The sequence below is a fragment of the Nycticebus coucang genome, chromosome 22 (assembly GCF_027406575.1).
Source record: "Nycticebus coucang isolate mNycCou1 chromosome 22, mNycCou1.pri, whole genome shotgun sequence".
In the NCBI taxonomy this organism is placed as follows: Eukaryota; Metazoa; Chordata; class Mammalia; order Primates; family Lorisidae; genus Nycticebus; species Nycticebus coucang.
In genome coordinates, this window is record NC_069801.1 from 25,689,131 (window position 1) to 25,709,339 (window position 20,209).

Sequence of the window (20,209 nt, forward strand, 5' to 3'; positions counted from 1 at the left end):
CCACCGTATGATCAGGCCACTGCACACCAGCCTAGGTAAGAGAACCTGTTTCAAACAAAACAAAAAAGGGGCCTGCACCTGTGGCTCAGTGAGTAGGGCGCCAGCCCCATATACCGAGGGTGGTGGGTTCAGCCCCGGCCGAACTGCAACAAAAAAATAGCCGGGCGTTGTGGCGGGCGCCTATAGTCCCAGCTGCTTGGGAGGCTGATGCAAGAGAATCACATAAGCCCAAGAGCTGGAGGTTGCTGTGAGCCGTGTGACGCCATGGCACCCTACCGAGGGCAGTAAAGTGAGACTCTGTCTCTACAAAAAAAAAAAAAGGCACACGAACAAAAGAGCCTTAATTTCCTCATGTCTAAAAAAGATCACTAGCACTCTGCAAGGATTGCTTGAGCTCAGTAGTTCAAAATCAGCCTGAGCAAGAGCCAGACCCCGTTTCTACTAAAAACAGAAAAATTAGATGGACGTAGTGGCACATGCCTGTTGTCCCAGCTATTCGGGAGGCTGAGGCAAGAGAATTGCTTGAATCCAAGAGTTTGAGGTTGCTGTGAGCTACGATGATGCCACAGCACTCTACCCAGGGCAACACAATGAGAATCTGTGTCAAAAAAAAAAACAACACACACACACAAAAATGGCCAGGAGCCTGAGCAAGTCTTTACTAATAATAGAAAAAATTGAGTTGGGTGTGGTGGCTGGTGCCTTTAGTCCTAGCTAGTTGGAAGGCTGAGGCAGGAGGATGGCTTGAGCCAGGAATTTAAGGTTGCTGTGCACTAGCGGACACCATGACACTCTAGCCTGGGTGACAGAGCAAGACTCTGTCTCAAAAAAGATAAATAATAAAATAAAAAGGGAGATCAATTCCTTGCTCTGTGTGATTCATTGTCATGTTCATTCCTTTTTCTATTCAACAATTATTTAGGAAACACATAACGCGCCAGATATCGTGCTAGGTGCTGGAGATAGACCAGTGAACAATACGGAACCAACCTCTGCCCTCAGCTTGCTGTGAGGATAAATGAAATAATGTCTGATAAATCGCCGTCAAGAATATTCATTATTTTTCTCTTTCTTATCTTCCAATAAGATTGCTGTCTTAACGAGAGGTATCTGTGGTCGACCCAGTTAGAAAACCTGGGTTTTAACTTCTTTTACTTTTCTCTACATCTTTGAGCAAGTCACTTTCACTCCCCAGATGATTCCTTATTCATATTCAGCTCAGGGTCTGTAATTGTTTTACCTACCACAGTTTTAGATCTATCATAGTCTATCATAGTTTTAACTATGAAAGAAGGGATACATTTTTGGGGAAGGAGACTTCACTATAAAGAAGAAATACTGCTCTGCCAACTTGCCAGCGAAAAAGAAAAAAAGAGAAGAAGAAATAGTAGCAGAAACAGCTGAGAACGCTTAATTTCCTTTCGTACGTAACCCTCCCAGTCTCTCTGCAGCCCCTCCTTTCGTATTTTACTTCCCCACCGTTAGTGGCTGCGGTCTCTTTAAGTGCCCGCCTCCGGTGTAACGTAGGTGGTGTGGCAAGGAACGCGTTTCGTCCCGGGGTTGAGCGTTAAGTGGTTTGTCCCTTTCGGGCTGCCGTCCTGTAGGTCCGCCATATTGTCTGCTGAAGCTGTCGCTGGAGCTGCTGCCGCTGCCGCCGCCAAGTCTGAGCGAGCGGAGCCGCGATGGGTAAGTAAGGAAACCAGGCAATTGAGTACTGGGGCTCAGGCAGTCTCGGAGCTTAGTGCTTGGGTGAGAGCCTGTCCCTGGTCTGCGGAAGATGTTTGAATCCCCTGTAGATTGGATCTGAGATGAGAAGCCAGGCCGGGAGTACCCCTCAGGCCAGTTTGGGGCCGGGCTAGGGCCCGCGCGTGGAGCAGTCCTTAGGGGCTGGTTCGGGGGACAGCTTGGCACGCCTGAAGTCCCCACACGTGATGGCTTCAGACAGGAGCCCACATGTTCCCGGAGGTTAGAAAGGGGCCTACTCTGCCCTGCTCCCAGACTGGGCTGGGGAACGGGCTCCCGGCGGCAGGCCTGGGCGACGCTAAGGTAGCCTCCTGGCTTGTGTTTGGCCGACGCGCGTGTTGACTAGATTCAGTGGCTTCTGCGAACTCGGGGAAGTCCAACATATGTTTCAAGGTAGAGTCCTCGGTTGAGGGGACGCTAGGCGAACCACCTTCAGGCTGGTAACCAGGGACAGCCAGGCCGAGAACAGCCGGGGCCACCGAAGGCTGGGAGAACAACAAACAAACAAAAATAGTGTGTTTACGTTGGTATTAGAGTGACAATTTTCGTAGTGGTTAATAACCAAAGACCAAGCCTTTTAGGCCATATATAGGTTAGGGACTTCAGGTTTCTGGTCTGGCCTTGGCTAAGAGAAAAGGAGCGACCTGTTGATCTTTCTGAGGGCACTCGTTTGTCATGGCCTATACCAAGAGAATACAATGGCGAAGTTTCTGAACTTAGAGACAGAACCAGCAGTGGTAATTCCTTTTCAGTAATAAAAACTGTTCAGTTTGCTAAGCTCTTTCTATGTGCAGACATTGTTTGGATTGTTTTGCATGGCTTGTTTTACTTAATTTGTATAGCCTAAAAAGGTAGATACTACCATTCTGTTTTATAGATGAGGAAACTGAGGCTTAGCGAAGTAAAATAACTTACCCAAGGTCACACAGTGGCCTCTTTAGAGCCCTAGTTTGTAACTGCTGTTTTTTAATGACTCGGCCCTCTAGTGGTTCGGCTGGAAGAAAGGGAAAGGAAGCCTTTAATCCACATAAAGGTGTTTTTGGTGCATAGGCCCATTTTGAAATCTTCAGTCTGTATGAAACTGAAAAAATCTGGAGTAAATTGCTAACCTCAACTGTTGTGTTTGAGAAAGCTAAATGAGATTCTGGAATTGAATTTTGGAAGATCTCTGATCCTGAGGAAACAAATTAATACTTGAGCTGCAAGGCAATGACTTCAGGACCAAATTTGGTATTGTAATCAGGCCTGCCACCTTCTAGCTCTCACTCAGAGAAGTCACTTAAATGTCAAATGCAACAATACATGTGAATAACCTCTGGCACAGTCCGTAATAAATGTTTTTCTTCCTTTCTGAGCCTGTCTTTTCTCATCTCTAGGAGGGAGAGGAGGGGCAATATTATCAAAGTATATGGGAACAAGTAAGGGCCCTGTAATTATCGGAACAGATTCTTTTCCACTTTCAATAATGTTAGTTTATTTCCCTTAGGTCTCTGGTTTCCAGAATCCTCTGTTGAGTGATAAGACTTACAGGCCTTTCTTGGTAGCTGAAGTTTTCTGTATCTGGAGCACTGTAGGGATGATGCTTGCAGCTCTGGAGGTTGCTTTATTCCTTTATTTTATTTTATTTTTTTGGAAACAGAGTCTCACTTTGTCACTCTCAGTAGAGTGCTATGGTGTCATAGCTCACAGCAACCTCAAGCTCCTGAGCTTAAGCAATCCTCTTGCCTCAGCCACCTGAGTAGCCGGGACTACAGGCTCCCACCATAATGCCCAGGATCTCGCTCTTGCTCAGGCTGGCCTCAAACCTCTGAGCTCAGGGCAATCCTCTTGCCTCAGCCTCCCAGAGTGCTAGGATTACAGGCGTAAACCGCCTTGCCCATCCTGAAGTTTGCTTTATTCTGACGCTCCCTAACAGAGACTACAAACTCACAAGTCTTGGCTGACACTAGTTGTCTTTTTTTTTTTTTTTTTTTTTTTGGCCGGGGCTGGGTTTGAACCCGCCACCTCTGGCATATGGGTCCGGCGCCCTACTCCTTGAGCCACAGGCGCCGCCCCTGACACTAGTTGTCTTATCACCACTCCTACTGATTTACTGCAAATCTGGCCACCCCTCCCTGGCCCCAAGGTATAGGTCTTAATGTAAACTCTTAAACCAATCCTTGTAATTCTGTCATCCTAGTAGACAGTTAGGGAAGGGCATATGATGCAGTTCTGGCTAACTGATGTGCAAAGAAGCCTGGGGGATTTCTGGAGGTCTTGTGTATTTGAAAGAGATTTGCCAGCTTTTATTCTTATTTTCTGCCAGTAGGTATTTTTTCTTTTTGAGACAGAGTCTCACTATATTGCCCAAGGTAGAGTGCTATGGCATCACAGCTCACAGCAACCTCTAACTCTTGGGCTTAAGCGATTCTCTTGCCTCAGCCTCCCAAGTAGCTGAGACTAACACGTGCCCACCACAACGCCTGGCTATTTTTTGTTGTAGTTGTCATTGTTGGTTAGCAGGCCAGGACCCAGTTTGAACCCACCAGCCCTGGCATATGTGGCCAGCACCATAACCGCTGAGCTACGGGCGCTGAGCCACTGCCAGTTGGTATTTTAACCCAGGTTTTACCAAAGCATGTGAGCTTCAAAAAAAAAGAGAGAGAGAGAGAGAGAAATAATACTAGCCAGCACTTATATAGAACTTGCTGTGTACTAAGTAGTTTTCTAAGTACAGGCATACCTCAGAGATAGTGCAGGCTTGGTTCTAGACCATTGCAATAAAGTGAATATCATAATAAAGTGAGTCACATGAATTTGTTAGTTTTCCAGTGCATATAAAAGTTGTGGTTATACTACACTGTAGTCTATTAAGTATGCAGTAAATAGCATTATGTCTAAAAAGAATGTGTATAGTTTAATTTAAAATACTTGATTGCTAAAAATAGGCAGTTTAGCAAGTTATAATCTTTTTGCTCATAAAGGGTCTTGCCTTGGTGTTGATGGCTATTGACTGGGTGGTGGTTGCTCGAGGTTGGGGGGCTGTGTGGCATTTTCATAAAATGAGATAACAATGAGATTTGCCTCATCAATTCTTTCATGACAGATTTCTCTGTTGCACACTATGCAAGTTTGGTCATGATCATATCCTCAGGGTCTACTTTTTTTTTTGTAGAGACAGAGTCTCACTGTACCACCCTCGGATAGAGTGCCGTGGCGTCACACGGCTCACAGCAACCTCTAACCTCTTGGGCTTACGTGATTCTCTTGCCTCAGCCTCCTGAGCAGCTGGGGCTACAGGTGCCCGCCACAACACCCGGCTATTTTTTTGTTGCAGTTTGGCCGGGGCTGGGTTTGAACCCGCCACCCTCAGCATATAGAGCCAGGGCCCTACTCACTGAGCCACAGGCACCGCCCAGGTTCTACTTTTAATTCTAATTCTCTTGCTGTTTCTTCCTCTACCTAAGTCTTAAACCCCTCAAAGTCATCCATGAAGGTTGGGATCAACTTCCAAACTCCTGTTCATGTTGATATTTTAAGAAAGTTCTTTTTTTTTTTTTTTTTTTGAGACAGAGCCTCAAGCTGTCGCCCTGGGTAGAGTGCCGTGGCATCATAGCTTACAGCAACCTCCAACTCTTGCCTCAACTTCCCAAGTAGCTGGCACTACAGGCGACCGCCACAACACCCAGCTGTTTTTTCATTGCAGCCGTCATTGTTGTTTGGTGGCCTGGGCTGGATTCGAACCTACCAGCTCAGGTGTATGTGGCTGGCGCCTTAGCCGCTTGAGCCACAGGTGCCGAGCCTAGAAAGTTGAATCTTGGGCGGCACCTGTGGCTCAGTCGGTAAGGCGCCGGCCCTATATACCGAGGGTGGTGGGTTCAAACCCGGCCCCGGCCAAACTGCAACCAAAAAATAGCTGGGCGTTGTGGCGGGCGCCTGTAGTCCCAGCTACTCGGAAGGCTGAGGCAAGAGAATCGCTTAAGCCCAGGAGTTGGAGGTTGCTGTGAGCTGTGTGAGGCCACGGCACTCTACCGAGGGCCATAAAGTGAGACTCTGTCTCTACAAAAAAAAAGAAAAGAAAGTTGAATCTTTTCCATAAGGTTTGCAATTTACTTTGCCCAGATCTATTTGAGGAATCACTGCCTAAGAGCATCTATAGCCTTATGGAATGCATTTGTCAAATAATAAGGCTTGGAAGTTGAAATCCTCCTTGATCCATGGGCTGCAGAATAGATGTTGTGTTAGCAAGTTTGAGAACAACATTAATCTCATTGTTCATCTCCATCAGAGCTCTTAGATGACCAGGTACATTGTTAATGAGCAGTATTATTTTGAAAAGAATCTTTTTTCCTGAGTAGTAGATCTCAAAAATGGGTCTAAAATATTCAGTAAAGCTATTCTAAAAGCAGATTTGCTGTCTGTCATCCAGACTCTGTTCCATTTATAGAGCACAGAGATTTAGCATAATTCTTAATGGCTGTAGGATTTTCAGAATGGTATGTGGGCACTTCAGTTTAAAGTCAGCAGCTACATTAGAACTGTCCTTTGAAGCCAGACATTGACTTCTTTTTAGCTATGATAGTCCTCGGTGGCATCTTCCAGTGGATGGCTATTTTATCAACTTGAAAATTTGTTAGTGTAGCCACTTTTTTTCCGTTGGTGGACTACCCTGGTGTTACAGCTCACAGCAACCTCAAACTCTTCAAACTCTTGGGCTCAAGTGATCCTCCTGCCTCGGCCTTCCAAGCAGATGGGACTATAGTTGCCCACTACAATGCCCAGCGTTTTGTTTTGTTTTTTGTAGAGACAGAGTCTCACTGTACCGCCCTGGGGTAGAGTGCCGTGGCGTCACACGGCTCACAGCAACCTCCAACTCTTGGGCCTACGCGATTCTCTTGCCTCAGCCTCCCGAGCAGCTGGGACTACAGGCGCCCACCACAACGCCCAGCTATTTTTTTGTTGCGGTTTGGCCGGGGCTGGGTTTGAACCTGCCACCCTCGGCATATGGGGCCGGCGCCCTACTCACTGAGCCACAGGCGCTGCCTGTTTTGTTTTGTTTTTTGAGACAAGGTCTTACTCTTCCTCAGGCTGGTCTCAAACTCCTGGGTTCAGGCAATCCACCCACCTTGGCCTCCCAGACTGCTAGGATTACAGGAGTGGATGAGCCACTGCATGGGGCCAATATAGCCACTTTCATCAGTTATCTTAGCTAGATGCTGCAGCTTCTGCCTCAGCACTTGCTGGTTCACCTTTGCACTTTCATGTTATAGAGATTGCTTCCTTTCCTAAATTTTATGAACAAGCTACTACTAGCTTCACATTTTTCTTCTGCAACTTCTCACTTCTCTCAGCTTTCAAAGAATTAAAGAAGGCCAGGCGAGGTGGGTCATGCCTATAATCCTAGCACTCTGGGAGGCCTAGGTGGGCGGACTGCCTGACCTTAGTTTGAGACCAGCCTGAGCAAGAGTGAGACTCCCTCTCTAAAAATAGCCAGGCGTGGCTTGGCACCTGCGGCTCAAATGGCTAAGGCACCAGACACATACACCTGAGCTGGTGGGTTCAAATCCAGCCCAGGCCCGCCAAACAACAATTAATGGCTGCAACCAAAAAATAGCCGGGCATTGTGGCAGGCGCCTGTAGTCCCAGCTACTTGGGAGGAGGAGGCAGGAGACTCGGTTGAGCCCAGGAGTTGGTTGTTGCTGTGAGCTGTGATGTCACGGCACTCTACCTAGGGTGACAGCTTGAGCTCTATCTCAAAAAGAAAAATAATATAGGGCGGCACCTGTGGCTCAAAGGAGTAAGGTGCTGGCCCCATATGCCGGAGATGGCGGGTTCAAACCTAGCCCCGGCCAAAAACTGCAAAAAAAAAAAAAAAAAAAAAGAAAGTAATAATAAATTAAATAAATAAATAAAATAAAAATAGCCAGGTGTTACAGAAAGTGCCTGTAGTCCGAGCTCCTGAGGAAGCTGAGGCAAGAGGATCACTTGAGCCCAAGAGTTTGAGGTAGCAGTGAGCCAAGACGCCACAGCACTCTGCCAAGGGTGACAAAATAAGACTCAGTCTCTACCAGAAAAAAAAAAAAAAAAGACTTAAAGAGAGTTAAGAACCTGGTTATGGATTAGGCTTTGGTTTAAGGGAGTTTCATGGTTGGTTTGGTCTTCTATTCAGACCACTAAATCTTTCTCCACATCAATAATAAGGCTGTTTTGCTTTCTTACTGTTTGCGTATTCTCTGGAGTAACACTTTTAATTTCCTTTAAGAACTTTTTCTTTTTCTTTGCATTTACAGCTTGTCTTTTTTTTTTTTTTTTTTGTAGAGACAGAGTTTCACTTTATTGCCCTCCGTAGAGTGCCGTGGCGTCACAAAGCTCACAACAACCTCCAACTCCTGGGCTTAGGCGATTCTCCTGCCTCAGCCTCCTAAGTAGCTGGGACTACAGGCGCCCGCCACAACGCCCGGCTATTTTTTTGTTGCAGTTTGGCTGGGGCTGGGTTTGAACCCGCCACCCTCGGTATATGGGGCCGGCGCCCTGCTCACTGAGCCACAGGCGCCGCCCTACAGCTTGTCTTAACTGGTGCAAGAGGCCTAGATTTCCGCCTATGTTGGCTCTTTTTTTTGTTGTTTTAATTAGACACAGAGTCTCACTTTGTCACCCTCAGTAGGGTGCTATGGCATCACAGCTCCTAGCCAACTCCAGCTCTTGGGCTTCTATGATTCTCTTGCCTCAGCCTCCCAAGTAGCTGGGACTACAGGCACCTGCCACAACACCCAGCTATTTTTTTGTTGCAATTTGGCTGGGGCCAGGTTCAAATCCACCACCCTCGGTATATGGGGCCAGTGCCCTACTCATTGAGCCACAGGTGTGCCCCTGTCTTGGCTTTCAACATGCCTTCTTCACTAAGCCTTAATCATTTTTAGCTTTTGATTTAAAGTGAGAGACATACAACTGTTCCTTTCTTTCTTCTTTCTTTTTTTTCTTTTTGATGCAGAGTCTCACTTTGTCACCCTGAGTCAAGTGCCGTGGCGTCATAGCTCGCAGAAACCTCAAACTCTTAGACTTAAATGATTCTCTTGCATCAGCCTCTCAAGTAGCTAGGACTGTAGGCATCCACCACAATGCCCAGCTATTTTAGAGGTGAGATCTCCTCTAGTTCAGGCTGGTCTCAAACTCCTGAGCTCAGGCAGTTCACCTGCATTGGTCTTCCAGAGTGCTAGTATTACAGGCATGAGCCACCACCATGCCCAGCCTTAACTGTTCATTTCACTTGAACAAGTAGAAGCCACTGTAATGGCGTAATTTCAACATTGTCCTGGCTTAGGGAGTAGAGAGGGGAATGACCAGTCAATGGAGCAGTCAAATGCACTCATTTTAATTTTCTTTTTATTTATTTATTTATTTATTATTATTATTTTTTTTTGTGGAGACAGAGTCTCACTTTATGGCCCTTGGTAGAGTGCCATGACCTCACACAGCTCTCAGCAACCTCCAGCTCCTGGGCTTAAGCGATTCTCTTGCCTCAGCCTCCCGAGTAGCTGGGACTACAGGTGCCCACCACAGCACCCGGCTATTTTTTTGTTGCAGTTTGGCCGGGGCTGGGTTTGAACCCGCCACCCTCGGCATATGGGGCTGGCACCCTACTCACTGAGCCACAGGCGCCGCCCTATTTATTTATTTTTTTATTGAGACAGAGTATCACTTTGTTGCCCTTGGTAGAGCGCTATGGCATCATAGCTCACAGCAACCTCCAATTCTTCACTTAGATTCTCTTACCTCTATTTCCCAAGTAGCTATAGGCACCCACCACAACGTCTGGCTGCTTTTTTTTTTTTTTGGTAGAGACAGGGGTCTCACTCTGGCTCAGGCTAGTCTCAAACCTCTGAGCTCAGGGCAGTCCACCCACCTTGGCCTCTCAGAGTGCTAGGATTACAGGTGTGAGCCACCACACCCGGCCCAAACACACTCATTAAGTTTGTCATCCTATGTGGGCATGGTTTGTGGTGCACCAAAACAATTACAATAGTAACATCAAAGACGAGTGGTCATAGATCACGATAACAGATATAATAATAATAAAAAATCTGAAGTATTATAAGAATTTCGAAAATATGATGCAGAGATACACAGTCAACATGTGCAGTTGGAAAAATGGCACTAGTAGACTTGCTCGGAAACAGGGTTACCACAAACCTTCAATTTGTAAAAAAAAAATAAACGTATCTGTATAGTACAGTAAAACAAGGTATGCCTGTACTTTTATATATTAACTCATTCAATTCTGAGTTTCTCATGTTTTAATTGAGGCAACTGAAGCACAAGAGATTTCAGTAATTTGGTCAAGGTCACAGGCAATAAATGGAGGATCAACTTACTAAGTATGGTTCTAACTGAAATATGCTATTAAGGGCTATGTTCTGCCAAGGAAAGAACCCTTTTCTGAGTCTGAAATTGCCATTAGCAATGTAGGATCATGAAGCAGAATTTACAGATAATATGCCTGGCACTCTGGGAAGCTGAGACGGGAGGATTCCTTGAGCTCAGGAGTTCGGGAATAGCAAGATCAAGATCCCATCTCTACTAAAAATGGAAAAATTAGCCAGTTGTGGCTGGTGCTTATCGTCCCAGCTAGCCTGGGCAATGGAGTAAAAATCTAAAAAAAAAAAAAGAATTTATAAACAATAGCAGACAGTTTTGAGAGTTAGGGTAGTGAAATACTAAGAATGGGGCGGTGCCTGTGGCGCGCTGGCCCCATATGCCAGAGGTGGTGGGTTCAAATCCAGCCCCGGCCAAAAACTGTAAAAAAAAAAAAAAAAGAAACTAAGAATGAGGGTAGAGATCTTTTTATGATGTTTTTGAGCTGCTTCAGAACTTCTTATTTCTGGACTTAATTAGGACAATAAAGGCCACTTTTAGTTTATTTTTGATTGCAAGTAACAAAATCTTTTGGCTGGGTGCAGTGGCTCACGCCTGTAATCCTAGCACTCTCGGAGACTGAGGAGGGTGGATTGCTTGAGCTCATGGATTCAAAACCAACCTGAGCCAGAGTGAGACCCCATCTCTACTATAAATACAAAAAACTGAGGCAAGAGGACTGCTTGAGCCCAAGAGTTGGAGGTCGCTGTGAGCTATGATGTCACCATGGTACTCCACCCAGGGGAACAGCTTGAGACTCTGTCTTAAAAAAATAAAAAAAAATATTGGGCAGCGCCTGTGGCTCAGTGGGCGGGGCATCAGCTCCATATACTGAGAGTGGTGGGTTCAAACCCAGCCCGGCCAAACTGCAAACAAAAAATAGCCAGGCATTGTGGTGAGCACCTGTAGTCCCAGCTATTCTGGAGGCTGAGACAAGAGAATCGCCTAAGTCCAGGAGTTGGAGGTTGCTGTGAGCTGTGATGCCACAGCACTCTACCAAGGGCGATAAAGTGAGACTATGCCCTGAGCAGAGTGCAGTGGCATCATAGTTCACTGCAACCTCAGACTCAGGCTGTGGGCATCCTGCTGCCGAAGCCGCTAGGATTATAGGCATTTACCACAGCACCCGGTTGGGTTTTTCCATTTTTTTCATGAGTCAGGGTCTCACACCCAGACAAGCCTTGAGCTCCTGAGCTCAAGCAATCCTCCCATCTCAGCCTCCCACAGTGCTAGGATTACAGGCGTGAGTCACGGCGCCCGGCAATGTTCTTAACTTTCTTTTATTTATTTATTTTTTCTCTTGACCCCTTTAAAGTGGGGGTACAAGGTATTTATTTATTTATTTGCAGTTTTTGGCCGGGGCTAGGTTTGAACCAACCACCTCCGGCATATGGGGCCGGCGACCTACTCCATTGAGCCACAGGTGCCGCCCTGTTTTATTTTTTATTACACTCTCAAAGATGGTAGAAAGCATACAGCTCCAATAAGGAACAGTCTGTTCTTACCTTTCTTGTGGCCCTTTTCATAGCCTTTCTTGTATTATAGTTATACTCTGTTTATTTGTAAATTTTGCTTCAATATTTAATTCTGTATAATTAGTTTTTTGAGCATTTACTTAATCTACAGAGCCTTGTTTCCTATCTTTAAAATAGGAATAATAGGTAGGGGAAGACAAACATATTAGGAATACTTATCAGAAACTCATACTTTTAGGGACCAGGCAGGCAACAGTTACTACATTAATAATTTTCAGCAAATGTTTATAGAGTACCCTGTATGTCAGGGATTCTTCTGGGCCCTAGAAATACAGAGGTAAGTAAAAGAGACAAAATTCTATCTTTTTGGTGAAATCCTAGAGTTAACATTCTAGTTAGTAGTTCAGATAAACGAAATGGAGACTGACAGAGGAACTGGAGAGCCCCATTCCCAGGTCACTGAGCTATAGCCATTTGTTGCCACGGGGGTATGCAGCTTTATTGTTGCCTTCAGTGATTTTCCATACTTCTTCAGAATCAGTTCTCCTTTTTGAAGCTGCAAATCTGGATTTTCATATGATAGTAACTGCTTAGTAAACGTTACAAGTTAACTCTTAAAATTAAAGATATTAAGCTAATTTAAGATAGGATATTTGAGGGCAAATATAGTCCCCAAATTGTCTGTTTTATTTATTTATTTATTTATTTATTTATTTTGAGACACTCAGTCGCCCTGGGTGATGCTTTGGATGGCATCATAGCTCACAGCACCCTCAAACTCTTGGGCTCAAGTGATTGTCCTGCAGCAGCCTCCCAAGTAGCTGGAACTACAGATGCCCACCACAACGCCCAGCTATTTTTCAAGATGGGGTCTTGCTCTGGCTATCCGTTTTATTTGTAAATTTTGCCTCAATATTCTGTGTAGTTTATAAGATATTTCTTAGGATATATATTTTACAAAGTTCTGTGTATTTAAAAAACATTTTAAGGAGATGAAGATAAATATTTTTAGATGTCTTACCAATAGGCCAGGCGTGGTGGCTTACGCCTGTAGTCCCAGTGCTGTGGGAGGCTGAGGCAAGTGGATTGCCTGAGCTCAGAGGTTCAAGACCAGTATGAACAGCAGTGAGCCAGAGTAAGACCCTGTCTCTACTAACATCAAAAACATCGCCAGAGGAAGAAGAAAATGAACTACTTCAAACGAAGAAGAATGAACAAGGAAGCTGAAATTAAAAATAAAGAAAATAAAAAAAATAAAAAGTCTTACTGATAACTTTTTTTTTTTTGAGACAGAGTCTCACTTTATCACCCTTGGTAGAGTGCCATGCATCACAGCTCACAGCAGCCTCCAACTCCTGGGCTTAGGTGATTCTCATGCCTCAGCCTCCTGAGTAGCTGGGACTACAGACACCTGCTGCAATACCCAGCAATTTTTTGTTGCAGTTTGGCCGGGGCCAGGTTCAAATCCGCCACCCTTGGTTATGGGGCTGGCGCATTACCCACTGAGCCACAGGCGCCGCCCCCCTCCTTTTTTTTTTTTTTTTTTTTTTTTTTGAGACAGTCTCACTTTGTCCCTCTCCATAGAGTTCTATGGCTGTCATAGTGCACAGCAACCTCAAACTCCTGGGCTCAAGTGATCCTCCTGCTTCAGCCTCCTGAGTAGCTGGGACTGCGGGCATGCACCACTACACCTGACTAATTTTCCTATTTTTTTGTAGAAGTGAGGGATTTGCTATGTTGCTGGTCTGTTTTGTTTTTTTTTTCTCAAGACTGGTCAAGTGAAGCAGTGGGCGTAGAGAAGGAACAAAGAAATCTATAACTAATTTCTTTTGTCAAGAGGAGGGTCTCCCTATGTTGCCCATGTTGATTTTCAACACGTGGCCTCAAGTGATCCTCCCTTGGCCTCCCATGAGCCACCACACCTGGCCTTATATTTAGATAATTTAAATTTTTGGCTGTATGAGTTCTGGTTAGCTGGTCATTATATATTACTTTGTTTTGCTTTATTATAATGTGGCACGTGAAATTCTGATATTTAAGAGCTAATACTTCCAGAAGCATCAGCTCTCATTTTCTTCTTCCTCTTGATTCTTTTACTTTTTTTTTTCTTCTTTAAAAGCTGATAAACCTCAGTTTTTTTTTTGTTTTTTTTTTTAATTAAATCTTAGCTGTGTACATTAATGCAATCATGGGGCATCATGCACTGGTTTTATATATAATTTGAAATATTTTCATCAAACTGGTTAACATAGCCTTCCTGGCATTTTCATAGTTATTGTGTTAAGACATTTATATTCTACATTTAGTAAGTTTCACATGTACCCTTGTAAGATGCACGGTAGGTGTGGTCCCACCAACTGTCCTCCCTCCACCCATCCTCCTCCCTTCCTCTTGATTCTTGTGCTTGCATTATTAGCATTATCTTTTTGTTAGGTTTCTCTTTCTTTTTTCTTTTTTTAATCCTGACCACTAGACAACTAGGGGCTGTTAGATTTCTTTTTTTTTTTTTTTTTGAGACAGAGTCTCACTTTGTCATCATGTTAGAATGCTGTGGCGACAGAGCTCACAGCAACCTCAAACTCTTGGGCTTAAGTGATCCTTTTGCCTCAACCTCCCCTATAGCTGGAACTATAGGAGTGTGCCACCATGCCAGGCTAGTATTTTCTATTTTTAGTGGAGATGGGGTCCTGCTCTTGTTCTGGTCTGGAACTCTTGAGTTCAAGCAATCCACCCACCCTCAGCCTCCTCAGAGTGCCAGGATTACATGTGTGAGCCACTTCGCCCGGCCTGTTTTTGGTATATATTAAGTTTTACAATTTTAATATATGAATATACATGCATGTTTGCAAGAGCTTAGGAGACAGTGAATATTTCTAGCTTGGCTTAAATGGAAGTTGAGCTCTTTAGGTGTCTCCACTTTAATTATAGGCCCCGCAGCACCTACTGATGGTGTTAATGAGATGTCCCTAGGAAGATAATAGCCAACAGATTCTGCACACTTCGCAAGAGATAGTTAGAAAATTTCTTTTGGGGCGGCGCCTGTGGCTCAGTCCATAGGGCGCCAGCCCCATATACCGAGGGTGGCAGGTTCAAACCTGGCCCCGGCCAAACTGCAACCAAAAAAAAAATAGCCGGGCGTTGTGGCGGGCGCCTGTAGTCCCAGCTACTCGGGAGGCTGAGGCAAGAGAATCGCTTAAGCCCAGGAGTTGGAGGTTGCTGTGAGCTGTGTGAGGCCACGGCACTCTACCGAGGGCCATAAAGTGAGACTCTGTCTCTACAAAAAAAAAAAAAAAAAAGAAAATTTCTTTTGGAGAAATTGTTTAGATTATGGCTTATCCCAGTCCTCTGCTATTCCCTGTACCTTTTATCCTTCTTCCATAAGTCTGAGCATTATATTTACATACATACGGAAGGGCCGAAGGACTAGTAAATCCTAGGACAAAATTAGGATTGAAGAACCAGAGAACTAGGACTGTCAACTGTCTAGTTAATTCATTGCCTCAGTGTGCCATACTTCACTTAGACCCTGAGCTTTGAATATATAGTTGTGTATATAGTTGTGTATGCAGAATATAGTTTTCCTCAGGTGGCCTTTAGCTAAACCACCTAGTTCATAAATTCAACTTTGTTTCCCAGAGTGATTGCTGTTCAGCCTGGTCCTGTGAGGATACTGCCAGAATATGAGCGGCCTTATTATGGTCTCATTGTGTACTGACCCAATTGCCCAGTAGAAGAGGAGCATCTCCCATTGTCTTAGTGACTGGCAGTTCTGACACGCTTGCAAATAACACCCGGAGAGCCTCATGCTGTCAGACCCATTTCATACTGTTTTCTTGTTTACAACATCTTCTGGTTGTGAAGCTCTGAGAGAAATTCAGAAAGTTTGAAAAGCCATTTCCAAACCTAATTGTGCCTTATCAACATGCATTTTACTTTTTTTTTTTTTTAACATAGCATTTTACTGGGCGGCGCCTGTGGCTCAGTGAGTAGGGCGCCGGCCCCATATGCCGAGGGTGGCGGGTTCAAGCCCAGCCCCGGCCAAACTGCAACAAAAAAATAGCCGGGCGTTGTGGCGGGCGCCTGTAGTCCCAGCTGCTCGGGAGGCTGAGGCAAGAGAATTGCGTAAGCCCAAGAGTTAGAGGTTGCTGTGAGCCGTGTGACGCCACGGCACTCTACCCGAGGGCGGTACAGTGAGACTCTGTCTCTACAAAAAAAAAAAAAAAAAAACATAGCATTTTACTGTTCAAAGTACTCTGATTTGATCTTCACTGTGACTCTGAGGTAGACTGGTAAAGGTGTGAAAACTAAGATACAGATAAATGGCACCCAAGTTGTACAATTACTAAGTATATTAAGTAGCAAGACAAAGACTCTGTCTTTATGGCTCATTTCACTGATAACCACACTGTTTTCAGTATGCCGGTTGGTGGTCCGTCCAGCACATTATCTTCTCTCTCAATGCTAGATATCTCTTTTATTTTCTTGGGTTATTTTTGTTTTTGTGTTTTAGACAGGGTTTCAATCTGTCACCCAGGCTGGAGTGCAGTGGCATGATCGCTTACCATAACCTAAACTCCTGGCCTCAAGCCCACCTTGGTCTCCCAAAGCTCTGGGATTGATTATAGATAGGTTGAGCCACTGTACCTGGTTTAGATATTTCTTTGTAATACAAACCCTTGAAGGTATTCTGTCTATTCTTTTTTTTTTTCCCAGTTTTTGGCTGGGGCCAGGTTTGAACCCGCTACCTCCAACATATGGGGCCAGCGCTCTACTCCTTTGAGCCACAGGTGCCGCCCTGTATTCTGTCTATTCATACAATGTTCAACTTTTAGATTTTCTTTTCTTTTTTTTCAGAGACAGAGTCTCACTTTATCACCCTCGGTAGAGTGCTGTAGTGTCACAGCTCACAGCAACCTCCAACTCCTCGGTTTAGGCGATTCTCTTGCTTCAGCCTTCCTAGTAGCTGGGACTATAGGCGCCCGCCACAATGCCCAGCTTTTTTTTTGTTGCAGTTTGACCGGGGCTGGGTTTGAACCCATCACTTGCATTATATGGGGACAGCGCCCTACTGACTGAACCACAGGCACTGCCCTCTTCTTTTTTTTTTTTTTTTGTTTTTGGTAGGTTTTTTTTTTTCTGGCCAGGGCTGGGTTTGAACCTGCCACCTCCACCATATGGAGCCAGCGCCCTACTCCTTTGAGCCACAGGCGCTGCCCTCTTTTTTTTTTTTTTTTTTTTTTGAGACAGAGTCTCACTTTGTCGCCCTTGGCAGAGTGCTATGGCATCACAGCTCACAGCAACCTCCAACTCTTGGGCTTAAGCGATTCTTTTGCCTCAGCCTCCCAAGTAGCTGTGACTACAGACACCCGCTACATGCCCAGCTATTTATTCGTTATAGTTGTCATTGTTGTTCAGCAGGCTTGGGCCAGGTTCGAACCAGCCAGCCCTAGTGTATGTGGCTGACGCCCTAGCCACTGAGCAACCTCCAAGCTACAAGCGAGAATCCAGAACTTTTAGATTTTCAAATCCTATGGCTCATCCTATTTCAAAGAACTTTGTACCATTAATGCTACTGTCACTACCACCATCTCTCCATACACACACATAACGCACACACAGCTTCAAAAACAAGAACTAAATTCAAATGGTTGTATTTTTCCTTTGAAGTGAAAACCTACCAGTACCTACAATTTTCTACTTCTTTGGTGCATAGTAGCATTTGTTTTTTTTCTGTTTTTTGTTTTGAGACAGAGGCTCATTTTGTCACCCTCAGTAGTGTGCCATGGCGTCATAGCTCACAGCAACCTCAAACTCTTGGACTCGAGATCCTCTAGCCTCAGCTGCCTTAATAACTGGGACCATAGGCTCCTGCCACAATGCTCAACTAGTTTTTTTTCTTTCTTTCTTTCTTTCTTTTTTTTTTAGAGACAAGAGTCTCACTCTATTGCCCTCGGTAGAGTGCCGTGGCGTTACAGCTCGTAGCAACCTCCAACTCCTGGGCTTAGGCGATTCTCTTGACGTGCCAAAATGCCGCTCAACACTTCCTGGGCGAAGGGCTCTACTTCCTTGGACTTAAAAGATGCAAACAAGGCTGGGCCCAGGTAGCTCACAGATGTAATCCTAGCACTCTGGGAGGCCAAAGCAGGGGGATTGATTGAACTCAGGAGTTCAAGACCAGCCTGAGCAAAAGGGAGACCAACCTGAATAAGAGTAAGACCCTGTCTCTACTGAAAATAGAAAAACTAGCTGCGCATGGTGGCACATGCCTGTAGTCCCAGCTACTCAGGAGGCTGAGGCAAGAGGATTGCTCAAGCCCAAGAGTTTGAGGTTGCTATGAGTTATGAGGCCAGGGCAACAGAGTGAGACTCTGTCTCAAAAAACAAATAAATAAGGTACAAACAATGTAACCTCATTGTATATACCCTTATATTAATTTGAAAAAAATTTTTTTCTTTTAGAGACAGAGTCTCTTTTTTTTTTTGTAGAGACGGAATTTCACTTTATAGCCCTCGGTGGTAGAGTGCTGGTGGCATCACACAGCTCACAGCAACCTCCAACTCCTGGGCTTCAGCGATTCTCTTGCCTCAGCCTCCCGAGTAGCTGGGACTATAGGCGCCTGCCACAACGCCCTGCTATTTTTTGATTGCAGTTCAGCCGGGGCCGGGTTTGAACCCGCCACCCTTGGTATCTTTTAGTGGCCCTCGGTAGAATGCTGTATTGTCACAGCTCACAGCAACCTCCAGCTCTTGGGCTTAGGCAATTCTCTTGCCTTAGCCTCCCAAGTAGCTGGGACTACAAGGTGCCCGCCACAGCACCTGGCTATGTGTTCGTTGCAGTTATAGGCACTGCCCTAATCTGAAATTTTTTTAAAATGCCGCTTAGTTTTAATAATCAGTGATTCTCGGGCAGCGCCTGTGGCTCAGTCAGTAAGGCGCCAGCCCCATATACCGAGGGTGGCGGGTTCAAACCTGGCCCCGGCCAAACTGCAAAACCAAAAAATAGCTGGGCGTTGTGGCGGGCGCCTGTAGTCCCAGCTACTTGGGAGGCTGAGGCAAGAGAATCGCTTGGGCCCAGGAGTTGGAGGTTGCTGTGAGCTGTGTGAGGCCACGGCCCTCTACCGAGGGCCTTAAAGTGAGACTCTGTCTCCACAAAAAAATAAAAATAAAAAATAATCAGTGATTCTCTAGATCTGCTTATGGCATTTTTCTTCCCATTTCTTATGTAAATTTGTATATTCCTAGTCCATATTACTGTTTCTATTTGTTGTTGTTTTTTTTTTTTAATTTTTTATTTTTTTGTAGAGACAGAGTCTCACTTTACCGCCTTTGGTAGAGTGCCATGATGTCACAGGACTCACAGCAACCTCCAGCTCTTGGGCTTCTGTGATTCTCCTGCCTCAGCCTCCAGAGCAGCTAGGACTACAGGCACCCGCCACAACGCCCGGCTATTTTTTGGTTGCAGTTCGGCCAGGGTTGGGTTTGAACCCGCCACCCTCAGTATATGGGGCTGGCGCCGTACTCACTGAGCCACAGGCGCCACCCTGTTTGTTTGTTTTTACAGAGTCTCAAGCTGTTGCCCTGGGTAGAGTGGTATCTCAGCGACCTCCAACTCTTGGGCTTAAGTGATTCTCTTGCCTCAGCCTCCCAGGTAGCTGGGACTACAGGCTCTTGTCACAGTGCCTTGCTGTTTTTTGGTTACAGTTGTTTAGCTGGCCTTGGCTGGCTTCGAAACCGCCACCCTTGGTGTATGTGGCTGGCACCATAACCACTGTGCTATGGGTGCTGAGCCAGTTTCTGGGTTTCTAATAGGAAGTCTGTATATTAGGTCTGCTCTGCTCTAGTCACCAAGAAAGTTTCTTGGCTATACACATCTTCACTTACCTATCTTGCAAACATTTATTAACCAACTATTTTAGCTAGGCTTTTTTGTTTGGATAGTAGAAGTTCTTGATAAGTACATAATAATTAATATTTGAGTAGTGATTCAATCAACAAATATTTATGTATTTGTTAGGATATAACACAGGTTGCTGCCTTTGGAGAACTTAACATTCTTTGGAGAACTGACACAGATTGTAATTAGTACAATGGAGAAAATAAAACAAATATTTTGAAAAAACAGGGTAGCTTACTTTAGGTGAGGGTAAAAGGGGAAGGACCCAGGAACTGGAAGAGCTGGCAAAGAGCATTGTAGGTAGAAAGAGAACAGGAAGTGCAAAGACTGCAGCAGGAAACAGCTTGATGGCTTCCAGATGCTGAGAGGAACATTGCGACATGAACATGTGATGAATGAGGCTTAAGAATTGCTTGAGACAAGATGAGCTGGAGGTGTAGGCAGGGCCTTCAACTGTGGAGAGGATTTTGTTCTAAATGGGAAGAGTCCCTGTACACCAGTTTTATTGTGTGGTGATGGATTTAGAGGAGAGGCAGGGGAGAGGGAGATTGTTTTAGGAGCCAGGTAAAGAGTTGGTGACTTGACAAGGTAGGTGTCAGGAATTGAGAGAGATGTAAATATACTCAAAATATATTTGGGGGCCAGGCATGTGGCTCACACTTATAATACTAGGACTCAGGGAGCCCAAGGTAGGAGGATCACTTGAG

General features: G+C 45.1%; 1 protein-coding gene across 2 annotated transcripts in view; it reads left to right on the forward strand.

Moving 5' to 3' along the window:
* Positions 1-1,583: 1,583 nt before the first annotated feature.
* Positions 1,584-20,209, forward strand: part of KPNA6 (karyopherin subunit alpha 6) — a 59,231-nt gene continuing 40,605 nt past the window's right edge. Inside the window, exon 1 of one of the 2 annotated variants that reach the window (XM_053575568.1) lies at positions 1,584-1,686. In XM_053575568.1, coding sequence (XP_053431543.1) covers positions 1,683-1,686 — 4 coding nt within the window. In that variant the 5' untranslated portion in view covers positions 1,584-1,682. The remainder of the gene's footprint in view (positions 1,687-20,209) is intronic. The other variant, XM_053575567.1, reaches the window with a different exon arrangement.